The following is a 23,902-nucleotide window of genomic DNA, read 5'->3' on the forward strand; positions in this document are numbered from 1 at the left end:
ATCGCCGCGCCGGTTTGAGATAGGTCCTTAAAACTACAAAGTATGAATGAAACTATGAATGAATTTAATAAGCGGTGATAGCCTCTAGTTAAGACTTCATATTCGAAGGGACAAGGGGTCGATCGCGGGCACGCTCTCCATATCGTAATATCAATTGCTTTAACGGTGAAGGAAAAGATCGTACTAAAACCTGCACGCCTGAGAGTTCTTCGTAATGTTTTCAAAGGTGGGCGAAGTCTGTCAATCCGCACTTGTCCAGCGTAGTAGACTATGACCTAAACCCTACTTCAGTAAAATATTTTTCTTGAATTTGGAAAATTGATTGATTTAAATAAAACACCCCGTCATGGTCGATATTTTGCAATGAAATAACCAGTAGGTCGATGTATGTGTAGTACGCGACGGGTCAAAATGGCAATCGGCGTGAGGACACTCGCCCAGCCCCCGCGCTAACCTGGTGCGGGAGAGTGCGGGTGCTTTGCAGGTGTGCGGGAAGTTCCCCTCGCCTCATACTCCGATTGCCTCTGCTCTCAACCTGTCGCGAATTACAGGCAGTACATTATCTACTCAAGTGGTACTTGTTTACATTAAATTCTTGAAAGCTAGACTGTAGTCTGTAAACATTAGGCTGAAAACTCGATTGTGATAATATTACGACATACCCAATCTACATAACTTTGTTTGCCTTTAAAACTTAGTACTTAACTTTTACAGCAGAATATTATTATTATGGTTGTAGTCATGTTGAAAACCGCTCTATGCCTACAAATACTTGTTATGTAGGTAGATACAGTTTAACAAATTATATTATAGCTCCTCAGATAACAGAGGCCTTAACCTACTAGAGAAATATTGTTATTTGTCTTTTGTCGAAAGATTTTCCGTCGCAACATCTTCTATACGTATCTATGTAAGTAAGTACGGGTTGAATGCCCGAAGAGGAAATGTACAAGGAAAAATCATAGGACAAAAATACTAAGTGTTCCTACTTAGCCAATCAGTATCCTTTTTATAAATGCGAAAGTGTGTTTGTTTGTTGGTTTGTCAATCACAATATCACTTTACAATCTCATAATCCTTAACCAATTCTAAACTTACTCTGATTAGGTTGAAGTTACTCTGAAGTGGTGAATTAATAGCTTAAACAGATTTCAAAAATACCCTGATTGCGGTTTGCACTGGATCTTTTTCGGCCCCCACATTAAAGCGCATAAAATCCACCATTTTGATTTTTTAAGAATTTTATGTACCTAGCGGTTTTCCTATCACTACCCCTATTATAAATGCCCAAGTGGGTTTGTTTGTTGGTTTATTGGTTTGTTAGTTTGCCCTTCAATCACGTCGCAACGGAGCAACTGATCGTCGTAATTTTTTGCATGGGTATAATTTAAAACCTGGACAGTGACACAGGCTACTTTTTTTCTCGGAAAATCAGATTTCCCATGGGATTTTTAAAAACCTTAATCCACGCGTATGAAGTCGCGGACATCAGCTAGTTTATGATAATATAGAATTTTCGTATATTTTGTATGAATTCCACGAAGTAAGAGTTATTCAAAAACATCCATTGGTTAAGTTTTCCAAAAGGAAATAGCTACGAGGAAAAAGATAATAGATTATTTTAATCTTATACCTAAGTACATCTCTATGAAATCCTGTTCAAGTGTCAGCTTACATCCTTGATGGAATACAATCTCGTCTATTTGTACGTGAAATGAGTTCTTAAGATCACATAAGTATGCGGTACCTACCGGATCTGTGGGATTTTCCGAAAACCTTTTGATGTATCCGTCACCGGGTTTTTTAGGTTGCTGATTAGTGATCGGTATAGCGATTGTTTTAGCAGGTTCGATGTCTCAATTAGCAAGATCTATTTGGCGTATGGTGCTATAATTCGCATGGCATCGGGAGGTCCTGGGTTCTATTTATGACATGTCATAAATAGAACCCAGGACCATGACAGCACGAGTGTGTGAGGCGTTTTTTGAGACTCGACAATGGCACCGGCTCCAAATATTATTATAGAACTTTATTAACTCTAGTTATATATATTCGGCAATAAATAAATCGATTTTTAAGTAGGTTTTTCTTTTTTTTGTAAAAAAAAATATTACACAACTTTTAGTGGTCCCATGTATTAAAATATGCTGTTCGGTTAAAAATCTACTGTTTACTAAGCTATTACACTGATCGCGAGCAATTTACTCTTACTTTTACACAATTTTACAACGTCGAAGAGTTCCATTATCTATCTTCGAAGATATTCATCAAATCTTCACCAAATTTATATGGGACTACCTCGGAAGTATACCCTTTCTTCGAGTAATCGGGGATCATACATAAAAACAAAGATTCCGACAAATTGAGAATCTCCTCCTTTTTCAAAGTCGGTTAAAAACAGGTGAGTCACCCAACTGGCCCAGTCGTTGAACGACCTTCAGTACAATTCAATGTGAAGAGACCCTACAGAGTAAAGAGTTCATAATCATTTAAATAATTGCAGATACGTAGCAAGGCTCCAGTAATGTTAATTGTACTAAAACGGGTTTCCTTTCTAATCACGTGTATCGCACACTTTATAGAGTTATTTTAAAACTGATTTTATATGTGACTTTCTTTGCCTCAATTTTTATAAACTAGATTTTCACAACCCGCAAGGTAAAGTTCAAAACTAACACCATACCACTCTTAAATATACCGCCACGGACGACCAGTTAATTTTTATTAACTTATGCTTATGCCCGCAATTTCGTCCGCGTGAAACACAAATTTCTAACCCCTATTTGACACCCTTAGGTGCTGAATCTAAAAATTCCTTTCGTCTGATGGATGTCTGCGTTATAATAGCTGCATGCATGCCAAATAGCCCGATCATAATCCGACAGACAGACGGACAACGGAGGCTTGGGTCCCGTTGGCGCCCTTCGTGTACGGAACCCTAAAAATCTTAGATATAAGATTTTTCTTACTCTTCAGATTTTAGGTCTTAGAGGTACCTACTGTGTATTTTAGGCAAGACTTAGGTATTCATACACAGACTTAGTGCAACTGATTTTGTATGTTGGTACGTTTTACTTACGCAATCTTTGAATATTTCATTAGGTTAACATTATTTTTGAGTAGTCATGGCCGATGGCCTCATTACGAATTGTGAATTACTAACATGGCTTAGTAATTTTACAACTTAGATATAACTATTCAGATGTCAAGATAAAAACCGGCTAAGTGCGAGCCAGACTCGCGCACCGATGATTCCGCACTAAAGTCATATATTTTCGACATTTTGCGCGATATATCAAAAACTATTTCATTATAATTATTTTAGAACATACAAGTAAAGCCCTTTCATATGATACCCCACTTGGTATAGTTGTCTTACTTTAAAAACTGAAAATACAAATTATTTGTTCAAGAACACAATCATGAGAAATCGCGTAACAAACATACATAACAAATATACAGTCGAATTGAGAACTTTGACCTTTGACCTTTTTTTGAAGTCGGTTAAAAATAAAATAAATATATAAACAAAATTGAGTCCAAAGTTCGATCAAAACGGTATAATTACAGTAAAGTTACAACAGCTTACATTGAGTTTTTTGCTCCACTTTAAAAAATTTATTTCATGCAATTACACCATTTTGCCAGCTCCTCAATTCCTAATCAAGAATTCCGATGTTTACATTATAGTCTAACTACTCACCACAAAGAAACCGCCATGAACTTTAATACGCCCTGCGGGTATTAGCGTAGCTTTTAAACTTAGTCCGAACTAAGTTAGTGTTGTTCATATTAATTACTTAAGTATAACTTGCTTAACTTACTCCCGGCTTGCTGTAGCTTGTTAGGGGAAGTATTACAAGGAACAAAAAGCTTAGGTACAAACTTTGACGTATTCTGCAAAAAATTACTAATCTCAATAAATAATTAAATATAATTATTATTAAGAGTCAATAAATAATTAAAAATTCGCTTTTCCTTATATCATTTTTCTATTGGAAACCACAATTAAAACCTCAATTTCAGCTAATTTGTCGTCATTGGAGTCAGCTGGTTTTTTAGAATACTAACCATATTTATCATGACTAATATTCCTCTTTCCCCTCTCACTAAGCGTAAAGCTTGTAAGAGGAGTAGGTACGACAATAATGCAACGGGTGGGGTTTGAACCACCCGACCTTTCAGCATTCAGTCCGCTCCTTTAACTATTAAGCTATTGAGGCGGATCTCTTTATTAGCAAAAAGATGACAGAATTTAAACCCTACGAGACATCGTAATTGGTATCAGAATTACCTAAATCGGGTGGCAAACGTCTTTGCCGGTACCTATCGGAAGGAGACACGGCCGAGGTCTCTCACCAGACTAGACCAGACACAGTTTTAGAGTTCCAGGGTGCGGAGGTTTTCGGACGATATTCTGGCGAAGTGTAAATGCCTGGAATGTTTTGGAAGAACTGTGTCATATTGCGTAGAGGTATTTACTATGCGTGCATGTGACCTGGTCAGTATGCAAGTCATAATATTATGTAACAGCTAACAAGTTTGCCAGTATTAAGTGAGACCGTTAGTCCAGTTTCAAAATCACAAGGTAATCTTGCGTTGATTCCAGATTTTAGAATTTAAAATATCGTACCTAAGTGTTGAATGAACACGGAAAACTCTTGCGCCTTGTTTATGCCCAAATGAGTTGTTATTCTAAGGCCCAAATAAAAACAATGAAATTGTTATTTGAACATAATATATATACGGCCGGATTTTCGTCGGTGTATCAACTAGAATATATTAATATTATAAATGCGAAAGTGTGTCTGTTTGCTAGCCTTTCACGGCCCATCTGTCCAACCGATTTTGACGAAATTTGGTACAGATATAGATTGCATCCCGGGGAAGGACATAGGCTACTTTTTATCCTGGAAAATGAAAGAGTTTCCACGGGATTTTTAAAAACCTAAATCCACGCGGACGAATTCGTGGGCATCATCTAGTATAAAATAAAGGAAATTATTCTTACCTAGTATCGCCGCGTCTATTACAAATTTTTAAATTTAACTCATGATTTTAAGCTTATTTTTTTAATGTAGATATCGGGTACCTACGTAAAACGATTAATTTGATGTTTTTATTTGTCGATATTTCAACCCAATTGCACAGGTCGTGGTCACGACGGTAATGCGGTGCTGCGAGAGTTGAAGTTTGAGCTGTCATGGGTGGTAGCGAACTACCCTCTTTCTTGTTCTTTTCGCTGGAACTTCGTGAGCTGTCCGGCAAAGTACGCTCACAACGTCACTACGAACTTTCTTTTTTAAATACAAGTTTTTTGCAAATTAAGCAATGGATTTCAGTATTATTCAGAAAGTTTTAAGCACCATGTGAATACAACCTGTGTGATTACCTATAGGTCGGCAATTAGGTACCTAATATAGTAAATAAGCAGTATAGATTAGTTAAATGCCAAATAGCACCATTAAAATCGACCTTTACGACTACTACAGTACCTTCTTGTATTGCAATCGCTAAACGTGCAAATGATCCTTGAGAGTTATTTCCTAATAAGTAGGTACCTATTATGCTTGCTATTAGGTACGCTCTTCACATTTAGATTTTAGGTAGAGTACCTATGTGATTTGTACCTATTTACCTTGTAGAACATTCCATCTTCGCGTACGAAACGCTTTGTGTCATCATTCCTTATACGCATGGTTAGGGTCTGGAATACTCTTCCGAGATCAGTGTTTCCTGCCAATTATAAACCCGGTATCTTTAAAACAAGAGTGAATAGGCACCTTCTAGGCGTCCCATCTTAGGCCACATCATCACTTCACATCAGCTGTGATCGTGGTTAAGCAGGCGCCTATAATGAATTTAAAAAAAGGACATTTTGATAATACATAAAACAATTTCATCTAGTTAAAAATATTTTTAATAAGTATCTATAGTAGAAACCTTTGACAGGAATGAGTAAAAGAAAAAAAAAGTTGTGCCGACCCCACGTAGCGTGGGATAACGTAAGGAAGAAGAGGAATATTATCCTGAACAAAACATAATATCACGGGATGTTTCAAAACCCTTACAGTACGTAGCCGAATGTAATGTACATCGACCTTTAGAAGGAGATAGCAAATTTGTAGAGCACTGTCTCTGTCGTTGAGGCCGACAAAACGTCATATAGGTATGAGTGACAGAGACAATGCTCTACAAAGCTGAAATGTCCTTCTAAATGCCGATGTACATTACTTTCAGCCGCGTACTGTACATATCTAGTTAAAAACGTTGATTAATTTTATTCAATCAACGCTTTCCTAATGAATTAAGTACCGCCATTTGCGCAGATCAAGTTGAGAATCCCCTTCTTCATATTTTGTCAGTTAATAATGCAAATGAAGAGAGGCCCTTAGGATGGGGTCTGCCCTAAGCAATAAGCATCCCTGATTTACATAGGGCTTCATAGATAAATTATTTTATTTCTCTCTAGTACGGAATAAGGACTACCTATCAAAATGGCTCTAGCTCTTAATTAGTATAAACTGACTGACTGACTTACTAAGTGCCGATTTCACTAACGCACGTCAAGTGACGTTTTAACCGAGGAATAAATTGGGCGTTATGACAGTTTTTGTACCTAGTGAAAACCTGCGAAAATATCACTCTCGGTTTAGACTTGTTTTACGTTGGTGAAATAGGCCCTTAATCAATGTGAGATACTTAATTGCAAGTAGGTGGATCTCATATATAATATGAAGACTCCCACTAAAGAATTTCTGAAATTCTATCTGAGAGAAGTCGCGACGAGTTAGCTTGTAAAACATGTTAATAACTACTAATATATTATTATATATTATTTTTTAATATATTACAGCGAAACCCATTGTCCCATAAAAATTGGATTCCAACTCCTCAGTCCTGATGCTGCAGGAGACCTGGCCACCAAAACTGATGGGATTTAGACATACAGTTTCCTCATGCTGTTTTCCATCACCGTTAAAGCAAGTGAATTTTAATTAGGTACTTAAAACGCACATAACTCCGAAAGGTTAGAGGTGCATGCCCGGGATCGAACCTCCAACCTCCGATTAGAAGGTGGAAGTCCTAACCACAAGGCTATCACAACTGTATCACACAAACTTCTATTGACCATACCTAATTATTTCAGATGTTTCGACTGGTAAACTTCATTATTATCTCCTGTATAATCTCCATTCTCTGAAATTCAAGGAGAAAATTATTACACATAAATAAAGTTATTGTTTTAGGTAAAATATGCGAGGACCTTCTTCTATTCAAAATCATACGAGATGTCTATTAATTATACAAATAAAGGAAGGGCCCTTGAGACGGTCCCTTTCCCAATACTGCGTGCTTCATGTTTAGGGTCGTAGTTATACGTACCAGGGATGTCACGGGAGTGTTTATATCGGAACCGAATTCGGATCCAGAGTTTTAAATTTGTTTTATCGGAACCGGAATCGGAATTGAGGGTGGAGAAGAGAAGAAAGATGTGTAAAGGGCAGGTCTAAGAAAATAAAATTACACATATTATATTCATCAGTTATTCTTCTTCTTCTTGCTCTTTATCCCATGCTATGTGGGGTCGGTACAATATTGTCTCTTCCAGAGATATTGTAGGTGATTTAGCATGATGTCTTACAGGCGGCCGCCTGCCTGACGCCAACCCGCCTTGGGAATGCTTTTGTTTGATGAATACATCAGAACCGCCACCATTCGGCTTATCCCTTAGCCGCCTTTTACGACATCCACGGGATGATATGGAACGTTCACATTCTTAAACCGGGACAGCACGGTATCAATTATATAATATTCATCATTTATTATTATCAGTTCCAAAAATAATACTGATTACAGATGGGTGTTGAAAATAAAAACAATCGAGTCGAAAATCAAATTTAAAATCTTAAGCAGTAGGCACTAGTAACTAGTAGTAAAGTTAAGCAGCATCAGCATATTCGACCTCCGATACAACTTCCGATTAAAAATCGGAACCGAAATCGGAATTAAATGTGCAAAATCAATCGGAAATTCCGAACTTTCGGAATCGGAATAGCACCTCCGTGACATCTCTACTATATACTTATGTAGTATGAATAACTGAGAGGCCGTTAAGATATTCATCCTCACGATTTTGATGAAATAATTACGCATTCAGAGGAGGACAAAAGCTTTTGCCTCACTTTACAGATTTCTTAACAACTGTGTTTACTTACATAAAACATTGGTCTGGAAATTCATAATAATATATATATTACTTTGTAAAATAATATACTTACTTAGTTAATAAAAACTTGCCGGCAACGCATTGGCGGTTCTTCTGGTAGGTACTGCAAATGTTCATGGGCGCTTGGCATTTTCAATCACAGGTGTGAGGTGACCCGCGCGTTATAATTAAAAAAATAAATAAATAACCAGTTATTACATTTTTTATTCGGCCAGAATAACAGACAAAATATTATAACAACCTAAACGATAGAGACCCGAACAGATTTTCAAAAAATTCAGTTATTCTATGATCCCATTTAAAATGCCTATCTTATTATTTAGTATAAATAGGTATTTAATAAGGAAAAATATGACGCAAAATTCTGTTTTAAGTATTTAATTTAATAGGAAAGAGTTTATCAAAACATTGTATAATTGTACACGTAGATCGTGAGACCATTCACAATAAATGATTTTCCTCAATATTTAATGTAAAAACTAAAAATTAATCCCTGCTTACAAATAAAATCTACATGTACCTGCAATGCAACTACAAGAGCTTGTAGGTGCATGCAAGTTATGCACCTACAAGCTCTTGAAGTTGGTTGTATCCACATTCCACACATTCGAATGCTCTGTTTGAATGAGCTCAAACAATGTGTTTGTGGCTTCAGTCTAGCCTCAACTGGTGACAGAAGGGCTGGCTCATTTTTTGCGCAGCGGATCAGCCTGGCTGTCCAGCGCGGAAATGCAGCCAGTATTCTTGGCACCATTCCACGCGGTCATGATTTATATAGTAATTAGATAAGGCTAGCTTTAAGTTTTATTGTATTAAAAAAAAAAAAAAAAACAAATAAAAAAAAAAGTCTAGACATCAATTTCTGTTACAATTTCATTGCAGCACAATAACAATGTTATGGAATTGATCATAGAACAATTTGCTGTAGTACGTAATTTTTTAATAATCTCTATTTCCCAACTAAGTAATTCCTTTTAAATTGCAAAGACAAAGAGTCACTTTATATACAGTTCTTCCGCAGTACGTCAAAAACGTGGAACAAAGCCTTCACAAAGTTCGGCCTTGATGGAAATTAAGGAAAGCGGTGACGCGTGACTTGTAATGAACTATTCATGATTAGGAATAATGGTTTTTTGGGAATGCCACTGTCAAGGGTACTTTTTTTTACCAACTAGCGGACGGTTATTTTAAAAATCACCTCACACTACGCTCTAGAACTTTTCGGCTTCAGCAGTCATCCATCGCTCCTATATGACAAGCATGACCTGCTACTTTAACTTACTAATTGTTTGGACTAAATCAGAGACTATGGTTCTCCTGCGGAACTCTGTTTTGTCTGATTTGTTGTTTGTTTGTCTGGTGGGGGGCTTCGGCCGTGACTAGTTACGACCCTACCGGCAAAGCCGTGCCGCCAAGCGATTTAGCATTCCGGTACGATGCCGTGTAGAAGCCAAAGGGGCATAGGTTTATTAAAAACTGCCATACCCCTTCCAGGTTAGTCCGCTTCCATCTTAGACTGCATCGTCACTTACCACCAGACGAGACGAGATTGCAGTCAAGGGCTAACTTGTATTTGATGAATAAATAAATAAACTCTGCATATTTTGCAGATATCATCATAACTCTTTGAGCGACTTCAAATTAGTAGATTAAGCTTTTTGTCAGTTTCCACGTTTCAACGTTATATAAGTGAAGGATTAGATTAGATAGAAAAGCGCAGCCTAGTTGTATTCTTCTGTCGGCTCCTGTTTCATACCCAGTTATTTATTTATTTATTCAGATACAAGGTAGCCCTTGACTGCAATCTCACCTGGTGGTTAGTGATGATGCAGTCTAAGATGGAAGCGGGCTAACCTAGTAGAGGTATGGTAGTTTTTAATAAACCCATACCCTTTTGGTTTGTAGTTTGTACACGTTTATAGTTGTATATTTTATCATCGAATAAGATAAATAATTAATGATACTTATAATTTTAAATTTATTCAAAAAGGCATATACCATTGGTTAAATTACATCAAATTATTACCACTTATAAGGGCGATAAAACTTTTGAAGTGTTCAAGTTACAGAAGCCGTAAAGTGAAATCGGAGTTAAAAAGTTTTATATTATGAAAACATTTTATGACGGAATCATTTGAGATTTCATGATACATTTAACATTCAACCTTTGGAGAAAATACATATTATAGTCCACGACAGGTCGAGATGGAAATCGGGGTATTATTTGTACCTGGTAAGCGCGGGGGCTGTGCGGGTTTACGGGGCGTTCCCACCCCGATTGCCATTTCAACCTGTGGCGTACTAAACTTTTATTATGGAGATTTTATTTGAGACTTTATGGATTCACTATGATAAAACTATGATCTAAAGCTGCTTCTTTTATTATTGGTAACCAAGCTATTAGCTATATATCGTCCAATCATTTACGTCTTTGGCAATCTGGAGCTCTTTTGCCTGCAATTTTCCTTTCCAACACTAATCTTAAAATCGAGAATTAGGTTTTTCCTTGTAAGCATCGAAGATTAAATACTGATTCTTACAGTCAAAAATTTTTTTTTCCAATCGGTCCAGAAACCTAGAAAAAACCGGTGTACATACATTTAAAACAAATACGGGCCTAATTGAGAACCACCTCTTTTTTGGAAGTCGGTTAAATAAAACGAGCTTTCTCTGCATGATGGTTGACATGAGTTCTCTCTCTTTGTTGACTTATTCCAGTACCATAGTGTTTAGTGTAAAACTGTTGTCCAATTTTATTTTCAAAAGAATATTAGCCAAGTTGCTGACTAATATTCCCCTTTCCACTCCAATTAAGCGTATAGCTTATGCTAGGAGTAGGTAAGACAATAGTGCAACGGGTGGGATTTTAACCGGCGACCTTTCGGTTTTCAGTCCGCTCCTTTAACCGTTGAGCTATCGAGGCTCTATTGATCCAATTGATCATTAGTAGGTATACTTCTGATGTTTACATAGCCATTTAGTTCTTGCTTGCGATAATAATGATTGTAGATCCACATTTCGAAAGCTTGCCACCAGTTAGTTGCTTCCTTGCTTGCGTTAACATAATAATATTTTTGTTCTAGAGAGGAATAAACTTGTCGTTGATAAAAAACTGTTTAAAATGCAGTGTTTCTTAATTAGATTGGTATGCACAGTTAATTGACCGTTTACAATAAATTACAATGTGTAGGTTTTGAGCTCATCCCGAGTCGATAACTGTACATCAAAGTCAGTGGGTCCGTGCATACTTAATTTCGCAAAAAGCATATAAATTAGAAGAATACTTCTCACTCTACTGCCGACTAACGGCATGCTGATATAGTGTAACGCGTTTTATCACTTGACGCCCCTCTTTGGTGCTGTGGTACAGACTGGCTATAAATAAAAAGTCCAGGATTCATCGATATAAATGACAAGATATGGTCAAGCGAACAAAATTTTTCGCGGTTTTGGAACCAAATAAATCAGCGCCACCTCTTACTAATGAACGACCCGTTTGAAATCCAGACGTCACTGAGGTTGGATTGGTGCCAAAGAACCACTGAGTCGGTGCCATTTTGTTTGTTCAATAGCCTTATGAAGTAATATTTATAAGTCAATGCCAGGATTCAAATTTCGATTGTATTAGGGGATCAATTGAAAATTTTAATTTTAAAGAGGTGAACTTTTACCAACGAAATGTTTATTATTTTGGCACTCAGTGAATTAGGCTCTTTATATTTGGATGTTTCGTGTCACTCAGTGGTTTCCGCTTCAGAAGCTAAAGGGCCTCTTATTCAATTTCCGGAGTCAATGAACGATATTTGGTTACCACTTGCCGATGCCTTTGATCTTTGATTCATCGTAATAGACTTACTGTTAGATGACACAATATTATCTGTCTATCAAGAATTATAGAAGGACCATAGTTCACTCTGGCAGAACCTGTCAGATTTCGGTATAACACTTAAAAGCATTTAAAGGAGTGACTGACTGAAAAACTAACTGACACTTACATGACACTGCCGGGGCCGACACAGACGGAGATACCACAGAGGACCTTTCTTCAGCAATCTGTAGTATTAAATCTACAGGAGTTGCGGAGTGGCCTTGTCTGTCAAAAAGTATCTTACAGGTAGCGTAACCCTAACTGTATGTACCTGTACTACATATAGTACAGTACTACATATAGTAGCGACAGGTCGAGTTGGCAATCGGGGTGGGGATGTCCCGCAAACCCGCACAGCCCCCGCGCTAACCCGGTGCGGGATAGCGTGGCTGACGTGCGGGTGTGCGGGGTGTCCCCCCCGCCTCATACCCCAATAGCGCGGGGGCTGTGTGCGTGTGCGGGACGTTCCCCCGCCTCATATCTCGACCTGTCGTATACGTTGTCTTCTCTGGCCGGTTACCTGACGGGATACTTGTTCTAGAACGAAAATGCGGTCCGTTGGTCCGATAACAACTTAAACTCAGCTTCATGTACTTTGATATAGGTACGGTTGAAGAGTATATCTAATTAATAAAAATCAAATACGTAAGAGACTCAATTTATGGACGGCGTGCCTTAGCTGCTCAACATGCAGGGTCGTCGCCCACCAAGCAGAACATGCATTAATTATTGCCATTCATATAAAACTACAGCCTAAGCCGAAGGAGCTAGATTTTCAAAATTCGGAGGTAATATTTCTCGAATAGGCTAATTTTCTTTTGGGTGCACTAAGGAAGGCACTAATATTTTTACAAATGGGATCCTAGAATTTTTTTATTTAGATTTTTATAAAATTAAAATCCACGTGACCAAAGTCATGGGAATAAGCTAGGTATAGCTAAAAAAATAACAAATCACACAAATCAGCAGATCGCTTAACCGCGTGTTCAAAACCGTAATGCCGTCATTGACCCACATAGCAAGTTGATGTAATCATACGCGCCGGTCCTATTCTGGTAACGTTTTGCGATATAAATACGATATCGCCGTTTCCGACGAGTTTTCTTGAGCAAACTTTACAGATGGGCTTAAAGAATCGCTATCCTTTACAAATTTTATTATTGCAATAATTTTAATACAATCACAAGACTAGCAAGATCACGAGAAGGCACGAGGCTACTCTTTTAGGGATCCGAATTAAAAGAAAGAACCCTTGTAGTTTCGTTCAGTCCATCTGCCTGTCTGTGCGAAATTACCAAGCTGTAAAATTGAAATTTAACAAAGTTCTTCCTCTGTCACTGCTACAAAATCGCACTCATTTTTTAAATAAAAAAAAATTGGTGAAACGGTAACATGAAAAGCGAAAGTTGAAAAAAAATTATCTACATACTCGAGTGTGTCAAATAGACATGAAAGCAGTTTAATTTAGGGTGTATCAAAGATATCATAATAGTATACATATTAATATTAAATATCTTCAGGTGTATGCATATATACAATACAGCACAATCGAAAAAGCACAAATTAAAACAATATTTGTCAAAGGTAACTAACTTTTTAATAATGTGAGAAGAATCGAATGAAAAATTTATATTTTTAAATAGCTTAAGATTGAGTCTGCGGAGGAAGGTCACGGCTAGTTACTCGTACCACCACAATTATTATTAGCATCAAAACCTTAACAATAACTTATATCCATATAATATTATGAAATAAATACGAAAATATGTCCATCTGTTGTGCCTTGTCACGGCGATAGATATCTTGCATTCCGGAAACGGATATAGGCAAATTTTTTATTCCGTAAAATCTTAGAGATATTTTTGAAAAACCGTGCGGACGAAGTCACGGGTATCATCTGGTCTACCATATTCACTTAATATTAGGAAGAGGTAATATTTTTTAGTTTGTGAATTTGTAGCCTATATAATAACCGAAACCAATGATCCGATTTGACTTTTTTTTTTCATCTATCGATAGCTACATTATCTCAGAGTGCTAATAGGGCTATAAATTATATTATCACACAGGTGACACCTTGGGCAAAAGCTAGTAAATTATGTAGTGATCCTGCACATATATTCGGGATTCGAGGATAATCACCATTTTTTTGTTGTTGATCATAGTAAGATCGTTTATCTCAAAAATCCATTAGTGCATAATCAATTAACATTGCATTAAATGGTAATCAAGCTCAAACCTATCAACAGCAAAAAGGGGGTTAAGTCGGTTCAAAATTAAAACTCAGTTATTACTTAAGTACTTAATACCTTTTTTAATTTAACTTATAAGGATTTTACTACCTTTATTTTAACGTAATTTATTGATATCATGATCGTATAATTTGGAAAGTAACAATTAAAAATATTTACTAGGATTAATAAATTCATTAAATGCAGGATTATAAAAACATTTTCATGATAAAATATATTAAAAATATCCTCAAGGTTTACATTTTTTAAAAATAAGTATCAAGTATATATTCATGTTAGTTTTTAGTTTTAATCTAACTTAAAATTATTTAAACGTAAACAATGTTAATTATGATTCGATATTACAAAATGTTTATATTAGCTTTACTTACCTAATAGTCGACATTATATTATAAAAATATGGAAATAATTAATTATATACAAACAAAAGGAACTAATAGTTACTAATTGATTTAATTTCATGTACTGCATTACAATTTATATCCGGGACTATTTACATTAATAATTGTGTTGACACAATAATTTATTACTTCTTTTGTAATAAATTACGCGTGACTAGAAGGAATAAAATTAACTTATACCACAGAATATATAATAGTACTGTGCTATATTTTTAAGTCCAATAAAGGATGCACTCCTTGAATCCAACAGAGTATGAATCAGGAAGGGCTTTCCGTATATTATTTTCTATTTTTTATGTCATTTGTCCGTATAATTATGTAGTTTAAACTTAGGGGTCTTACCCAGTGGCGTGCAGGTCATAGAGGCATAAATGCACTGCTTACCCCAGTTGTTTAGCTCAATGCATATTTTTCATTATGACCTGCCAGTAAACAGGTTCCTACTTAACTAATGCATACCGTGGCTTCAAACCCTGTGCACGCCACTGGTCTTACCGACAGAGTGTATAATTTCGATACGGGGTCGCCATTCTAGCACTGTGGTGTACCTACCAACATCCATAGATTCTTTAATTTCGCTCACTATAAATCGTTTAGAAAATATACTAAAAAAAGGATAGATACTGTGGTCAGTCCCTAATAGCATACATTTCCTACTACAATATAAGATAATAACATTTTCTAATAGAGATTAATAGTTCCAAGTAAGTACCTACCTAATAAATTATTGTAATCAAATTTAATAATAAGAACTTAATACATAATATTTTCTCCAGAATAAGCTCCGAGGTCATTCAACGGAACATTATCAAATGCATCTCACTTTTTACTCGGGACAATTGTTTTTTAGGGTTCCGTACCTTAAAAGGAGAAACGGAACCCTTATACAATCACTTTTTGTCTTTCTGTCTATCGGTCTGTCAAGAAACCTACAGGGTATTTCCCGTTGACCTAGAATCATGAAATTTGGCAGATAGGTAGGTATTATAGCAGACATTAGGGGAAAAATCTGAAAACCGTGAATTTGTGGTTACATCACACAAAAAACTTAAATTGTGCTCATGAACTAATAATTAGTATTTTAAATTTTCGAAGTAAGATAGCTATAAAATAGTGGGGTACCATATGAAAAGGCTGCACCTGCGCATTCTAAAACAGATATTTTATTTATTTTCATGCATCATAGTTTTGAATTATCGTGCAAAATGTCGAACAAATACGACTGTAGTACGGAGCCCTCCGAGCGCGAGTCTGGCTCGCACTTGGCCGGGTTTTTTTGTTTCAATATCGTTTATTATTAATTATTTTAAGGCAAATTATAATTTCAAATGTGATTCAGTGAGTTGTATGAAAATATACGCACATGTTTCTATTAATTTTATGGGTAAAATACTTTTTTAACAAAATTTTAGTATAAGGGATGATTTATGCTAACACGTGGCGGGTGCAAGCCGGGCCATGTCCGCGCCTCGTACGTGTTAGCATAAAATCATCCCTTAGTCGGTAATATCCATAATATTTAGTTTTTATAAATCGGTTAGGTACTTAAAGTCAAAATAGATCTAACGTTTTTAACCTCTGTTTCCACTCCATCTAAACTATTTTCTTAATGTAAAACTTTTTAACTCAAATAACTTCACTTAACGTCTCAGTAACTTGAGCACTTGAAAAGTTTTTACGTCCCTCGTAACAATTCGATGTAATTCAACCATCGGCATATGTATGTCTTTATACAAAGTTACGCCGAAGAATCATAAAAGATGATTGCTTAATTAATTAGACCTCGGCTTGAGTTTGTACAAACTTATTAAAAACTTAAAGCTTGCAATCAACTTAACTGTTGAACTATGGCTTTTCGAGTTACGCCACTCGTACTGAAAATCACTGAAATGTTGAACTCTTCAGTTATTAAAAGGGGATTTGTTTAAATAAATAGGGTGGAATTGATAGAGTAATTAAATGAGAGTTTATTGAATACAGTTATGCCATCTTAAAAATAATGTAGCATTCCAGTACCATGGAAAAGTCGACTGTGATTAAACACTTACTCGTCGAAGAACATCTTTTTTTTATATTAGTCATGTTAAATTACAAATATTCCTCTTTCCTCTTTTTTTTTTTTATTCATTATAGGTGTACGCTTGGCCACAATCACACCTGATGGGAAGTGATGATGTGGCCTAAGATGGGACGCGTTTAATAATTAACTCTCCAACTAAGCGTCAAGCTTGTGCTAGGAGTAGGTACGACAATAGTGCAACAGGCGGGGTTTGAACCGTCGACCACTTCGTTCACCACGTTGCGTAGGTAAGGTTTTCAGTCCACTCCTTTACCCGTTGAGCTATTGAGGCTCAAGGAGGAGGAACAACAAATAACAACAATATCTCTTTTAGAATCAGTTAAAATGACCATGATGCAATACAGATCACTACTTGCTATACAATAATTACATAACTTATCCAAATATATTATAATACTTAGTTCTACAGTTAATGCCTAATGGTAGTCTGAAAATATCTTAGAAATGTTGGCTAGTATTGCTTACTAATGCCAATTACCTAATGCTTACTTAGGCCTGAGACCCAAAGGTTTCATGAAAATATTATCTGAAAAATATTTCATGAGATTGTCGTGAAAAAGAAAGATTTTATTATTCAATCAAACTTTCAGATATGAGTAAGTGCTCTCAAAAGAAGAAAAGAAAGGTTTGTTCTATATTTTCATCATAAATATTCGATTTCAGTTTTCAACGAGAAAAAACCGGCCAAGTGCGAGTCAGGCTCGCGCAACGAGGGTTCCATACTACAGTCGTATTTTTTGACATTTTTCACGATAATTCAAAAACTATGATACATAAAAATAAATAAAAATCTTTTTTTAATAAAAAGCACAGGTGAAAACCTTTCACACGATATAATAATAGTTATCTTACTTCGCAAATTGAAAATACTAATTATTAGTTCGTGACCACATTTTTTTTTGTGTGATGTAACCACAAATTCACTGTTTTCAGATTTTTCTCCGAATGTCTGCTATAAGACCTACCTACCTGCCAAATTTCATGACTCTAGGTCAACGGGAAGAACCATGTAGGCTTCTCGACAGACCGACAGACAGACAGACAACAAAGTGATCCTATAAGGGTTCCGTTCTTCCTTTTGAGGTACGGAACCCTAAATATATTTTGCTGTTCTTTCCCGAAACTACGTTGTCCAGTAATTTAAGTGCATTTATTATGTTTACTTTTGCCTAATCCATGCTTCTTTTTATTCCAGATATCCCTACAATGTACAAAAGGACGTGCAACATCATCTGCATTTTAGCTTTGGCTGTATCAATATGTACGTATAATATGACTGAATTTCTTTTTTATCACTCAGCGCCTAGACCTTTCTAGCGCCACTGGTCTTGTGGGCTAACAAAGCCTGGGCTCAATTTTAGATTTCCAAATTTGCTTAGATCTGGGTTTATGGTCCTTGAGCTTGGCTAATTACCATTGGAAAAACGTGCGATCAAGTGATGTAGCATTCCAGTGCGATGCCGCGTAGAAAGCCTTTTAGAGGTATGGGTTTAATGAAACTGCTAAATGCTGTCCAGGTTAGACTACATCATCACTTGACACTAAGGGTGAGATCTATAGAGCGCACTCTGACTTAGAGACAGAGCTATATCTCTCCCATAAATCTGTCTCATTTTAATTCAATCTCAAGTCTGAGCAAAGTCAAAGTGCGCTCTATAGATCTCACTCAGTGTAATCGCAAATCGTCGGTTAAGTTCTAACACCACGTAAGTCAAAATTAGTTACGTTACAGGAGAGCGAAAAAACTAGCTCTTTGCTTCGTAGGTATGTGTTGTGTGCAGTTGGTTTTTTTTGTTTCTTGAGTCGAAAGACTTTTTTTTTGTTTATGATCGAGAAACACTAGCGAATGGCTTCGATATTATATTAAAACCGCCAAAAAATAATTAAATAGGTAGTGGATGTTGGAACTTATCTAAGCTACGAAACGAAAATTCGAACTTGCGGATCATAACTTGCTGCTAGTTGGTAAAGTTGACATTAGGTATACGCGTACTTATCACTCGAGGTACCTAGTTAAAATAATCGTAAGTACTTAATTGTGTAAAAGAGTCAACATAAACCTTAAAACATAAATCATAAGTTTGTGTGATTTTCACAAAATTATAATGCCCGCTTTTTACACACGAATCCCGGGGTGATAGCCAATGAATATACATACCTAACCGGGAACACTATTGCACGGTTAATAAGTCCCGCAAATTGCTATTGCGCTGGAACCATGTCTCATTACCATCGAAATGACGTCATTTTGACGTCAGCCGAAATAAAAATAAAAATACGTCACCAAAATGGCGGCCACGTGTATTAGCAATTTGCGGGACTAATATCTACCTACAAGCTTTCGCGTCGCGAATAATAAGCAGTCCTGTGGCATGGGAATGCACGTGCATAGCACGTGCGGGCAAGCATACCGTAACCATAAAACGTGTATGACATCATAATTTATAACGGTCGGCAAAAAGTTGCTGTGCCTTCATTTGATGAAGCCGGCCAACACGAAAATGCAATATCTAGGTAACGCCATATCGATAAGAGAAAAGTTCGAGGCGACCCACGACGGTGATATGACCAAAATTTTTATCATCAGCTGTCCTCTTGTCATTATTATTAAAAAATAACTATAATTACTTTTCAGTTATTTATATTATTTTGTTTTCTGACCTATGGGGTTCTTATTAGGATTAGGGCTTGCAATATCTATTGCCTTTTCAATACCGGTTTTGAAATGTTTACTTAGGATCTTGTTTCATTAATTACCTTGTTAGATTAGTAGTATGATTTTTTTAAATTAATGAACAAAATATGAATGAATTAATTATTGAATGAACATTTATAGATCAAAAATTGGTTACAAATAACTTTCATGGAATTCTCGCCCAATATAAGCAAATTAAGAGTAGGTAAGTAATTATGTTATTATGGTTCCATACATTTTGGTCTCAACTATGAAACCTTTACTCATAAAAATAAATCAAGAATATAGTTATACTACTTAGCACGTTTTTTTACGATCTATATGTACCTATATATGTGCCAAAATTCATCAAAGCCAGTTCAGGGGATCAGACGCGAAAATGTGACAAACAGACACACGTAATACAACTTTTTCATTGCACATTATGTAATATTACTAGTGTTTAAGTATAATGTATAGTCTATCATATAACTAATTAACTAGTTTGAAGTGATTCGCGACAAAGTTAAGCAGAAAGTACTTTTAAAAAGTCCATTAGTAGTGGAATCGCCAGAAGAATAAAAATGCGGTTTTTTTGGGTTTTCAACATATTAACTCATCCGTACTCTTTACAGGGACTCCCACAAAACTGGTTGTATTATGCATCACCACAAGCTGTAGGCTATTAACAAACCTGCACTAGGATTTCCCATCTTCACATTCAAAAACATTTTATACGGGGGAATACCCTTCAATGAGAAATCTTATGGCTTTTTATTAAAAACTTTTACCAAGTTTGCGATCCGAATCATTGCCTTATAATTTTGTAACCACTAAGTGTGAATGTTTCAAGACTTTTTATTATTATTTAGTACTAGCTTAAGCTCGCGACTTCGTCCGCGTGGACTACACAAATTTCAAACGCCTATTTCACCCCCTTTGGGGTTGAATTTTCAAAAATCCTTTCTTAGCGGATGCCTACGTCATTATAGCTATCGGCATGCCAAATTTCAGCCCGATCCGTCCAGTAGTTTGAGCTGTGCGTTGATAGATCAGTCAGTCAGTCAGTCAGTCAGTCAGTCAGTCACCTTTTCATTTTATATATTTAGATAGGTACCTATTAGGTTAATTATTTAGTATACCTATTAGGTTAACGCTTCATAAAAGCTTCTCTGACAAGAAAAACTGCCTCTGTTTCCTAACATGTCATAAATGGATTACGTACCATGTAACACATACATTCTATGACTTGTAAGTAATGTAAAAGTCCCGCAAATTGCTAATGCGTGTGGTTGCCATTATAGTGACGTCAGCACTAGACTGAAGTTTCGAGCTGATGGTATATTTTTATTTCGGCTGACGTCAATATGACGTCATTTCGATGTTAATGGCTCATGGTTACATGGTTCCAGCGCAATAGCAATTTGCGGGACTTATAACTACTTGTATCATGTAGGTACCTACGTATTATTTAACCGGGTGAGTAAAAGCCTATAAGGCTACTATACCTACTTATAGTACAGCACAAAATAAGTATACCTACCTACGCCTTACATATTATAACGTCTCTTACAAATTCCTATAAATCGGGTCAGATATATTATAAGAGCCCTTACAACATAAACCTATAAGTAGCTAGGATTACTTTTTCTACTGAGAAGGACCGGCATTCGTTCAAAGTAGAAGCTCAAATAATACAAAGCGGATTGGCTGCAAAATTCGATATTCAGGCATCAAAATCAGAGCAAACCCAAATGGATACATAAATTTCACCGACCTTTACGAATATTATGCGAGCTATTAACATATTAATTTAGGTTTACACCTCAGTCGTGTTCTGCCTCTCGTTGAATAGATAATCGCGGGACATTCAATATTCAAGTAACTCGGTTTTGAGGTTATAATATTTGTTTGCAGTGATTACGCTAAGCTATGAGATGCTATACCTACTTCTTCAACAATAACAGCAAAGTTTAGGACAACCTCTAAATAATTTAAACTAGTCCGCAAATCCTTGTCTACTGAAACGGAGCGGGAGTTTTATACAATTATATTGGTTAATATTTGCACAGCTACGCTCCGCTCTCTTCTCCGCACACTGGTTCAGAGAAGAGAGGAAGGCTGCCTGCCCACTGGAACAGGCAGCCGTACACTATAAGTCGTGGTTTTTAGAATTGCCTAGAAATTTTATATAAGACGAAAACATAAGTTTAAGTTAGATCCTAATAAATTAATTTTTCAATAACATTGATGCTCAAAAATCAAGCGGCGGAAACCCAACAGTTTTCACCTCACGACTCAACCTGTTTCGTGTAGGATAGCTGAGCGACGTCTTTGGACGATGAGCTTTATAATCTTGTAAAGGACGGATAAGCTATGGCTAGGACCTGTAGAGAGATGTATGTCATCGCTCGACTGTCTCTATGTACTTACGTTACCTACCCTCACTTAAACGGATTGCTTTGCTAATAACTTCGTAATCTATTCTAGAATTTGACATTTTCAAAAAAATTATAGGATAGCTTAGCGTCGTCTTTGGATGATGAACTTTTATAATCTTGTATAGGACGGATAAGCTATGGCTAGGACCCGTAGAGAGATGTATGTCATCGCTCGACTGTCTCTATCTCAGTTACCCTCACTTAAACTGATTGCTTTGGTAATAACTTCGTAGTCTATTCTAGAATTTGACATTTACAAAATTTTAGGATAGCTTAGCGTCGTCTATGGATGATGAACTTTTATAATCTTGTAAAGGACGGATAAGCTATGGCTAGGACCCGTAGAGAGATGTATGTCATCGCTCGACTGTCTCTATGTCAGTTACCCTCACTTAAACTGATTGCTTTGGTAATAACTTCAAGATAACTTCGTAATCTATTCTAGAATTTGACACTTACAAAATTAGGATGAGTTAATTTAATCTAACAAAATTAAGATGAGTTAATCTAACCTATCAATATTTTGAAGCTTACTATAATCCGTTCTTCTCTAGCTTCTCAGACGGGCGCGTTTGGAATTAATTGAGTACATATCACCATAAATTATCTTACATACTCTACTCAAAGTTTTAAAGTTTTAGAGTTGAGACTTAAATTACTCTGTAGATTATTATTGCGAGAGGTAGGTACTTACGAGTACTATTTAAACCTGGTCCAAATTTCACGGCACAGAGTTTATCGAGCTGAAATTAGTAGGTATTATGAGCATTTTATGTAATTTCAACTTTAACCCACCCTTCAATTACTTAGCCTGTAAGTTTAATTTTAAGAATATTCTAGAGAATGTGCCACCAGATATGGTCCTCCATAATAATTTCTCTTCCACTTCTTCCCGCCACCTTCTTGAGGTTGTCACTTGTAACTTCAATGGGTTGCGTGTACCTATTGGTATGCGATCTCCACTCTAGAACATGTCCCAGCGGCCGTCAGTTCTACGATAGACATGATCTGCCCACTGCCACTTAGTACGCTCAGGAACTTCACAACCACCTTGTTCCTACTTCACATAATATCTACCTCAGAACAACGAGTCACCGTGAACGTTGACACCCTTGTGGGGTTGACATCCAATTTACTGAGTTTTCCCATCCAACTGCTTCTTTATTAGACATGCATAATTGTGGCCACGCGCAAGTTTATCTCACAATATAAAAACTTTAGGCTTGCTAATCTTTTGGGCTATGTTGGTAACCAGAGGGTTCACCCATGCTTTTCTTGGTACATAATATTTTGAACCAAAGTTTTGTAACTATTACCACAGAATAATATAATAGTCAGGGCCATCTTTACCCGGGGGTTCAAGGGGTGCGGTGTACCCGGGCGCACAGTCCTAGAGGGCGCAAGGCGACCATCATAAATTTCGATAGGTAGTTACCTAATACACTGAGAATACGCGAGCGGTGCCGCAGGCCCAGCCAGTTGTCTAGCAATAGGTTGACAAGCTGGGCAAAATACCATGTGCTAAAGGAGACGGACCAAGGAACCCACAGCCCTCGAGGGCCGGGGGCCGGGGCTGGAAGAAATGTTCGTGCTCGTTTTATCAAATTGCGAATATCTACCTAGATTTGATTTGGAGGGGTGCCTTGAGCAATGTTGTAAAAAAAAGTTCTAAGTTTTCGGACTTTCGCACCCCGGCGCCGGATATGCTTAAAAGCCGGCCCTGATAATAGTAGGTACTAACGTATTACATGCTCTTACATACTGACATAATTGTAAAGCTTATGTCTAGAGTCTTTCGGGAATGCTGAGTGGCATAAGCTGACGCATTGTAAACTCGTTCCCGAACCTGTTCAAACACCTTATGCAGCCATGTGCCAAGTGGAATATGCAAACTTACTAATTGTTTGCTTCGCTACGGCAAAATACCTACTTACTTTTACTTACCTACATAATATT

The 23,902-nt window shown here is 36.6% G+C and overlaps 1 protein-coding gene across 4 annotated transcripts in view; it reads left to right on the plus strand.

The window, feature by feature from the left end:
• LOC117983863 (uncharacterized) overlaps nucleotides 1–23,902 on the plus strand; it is a 71,543-nt gene that overhangs the window by 25,045 nt on the left and 22,596 nt on the right. For all 4 annotated transcript variants that reach the window (XM_034970491.2, XM_034970489.2, XM_069499965.1 and 1 more), the window contains exon 2: nucleotides 18,027–18,092. In XM_034970491.2, the coding sequence (XP_034826382.1) occupies nucleotides 18,038–18,092 (55 nt within the window). In that variant the 5' untranslated portion in view covers nucleotides 18,027–18,037. The remainder of the gene's footprint in view (nucleotides 1–18,026; nucleotides 18,093–23,902) is intronic.

This window comes from Maniola hyperantus, chromosome 7 (genome assembly GCF_902806685.2).
Source record: "Maniola hyperantus chromosome 7, iAphHyp1.2, whole genome shotgun sequence".
Taxonomy (NCBI): domain Eukaryota; kingdom Metazoa; phylum Arthropoda; class Insecta; order Lepidoptera; family Nymphalidae; genus Maniola; species Maniola hyperantus.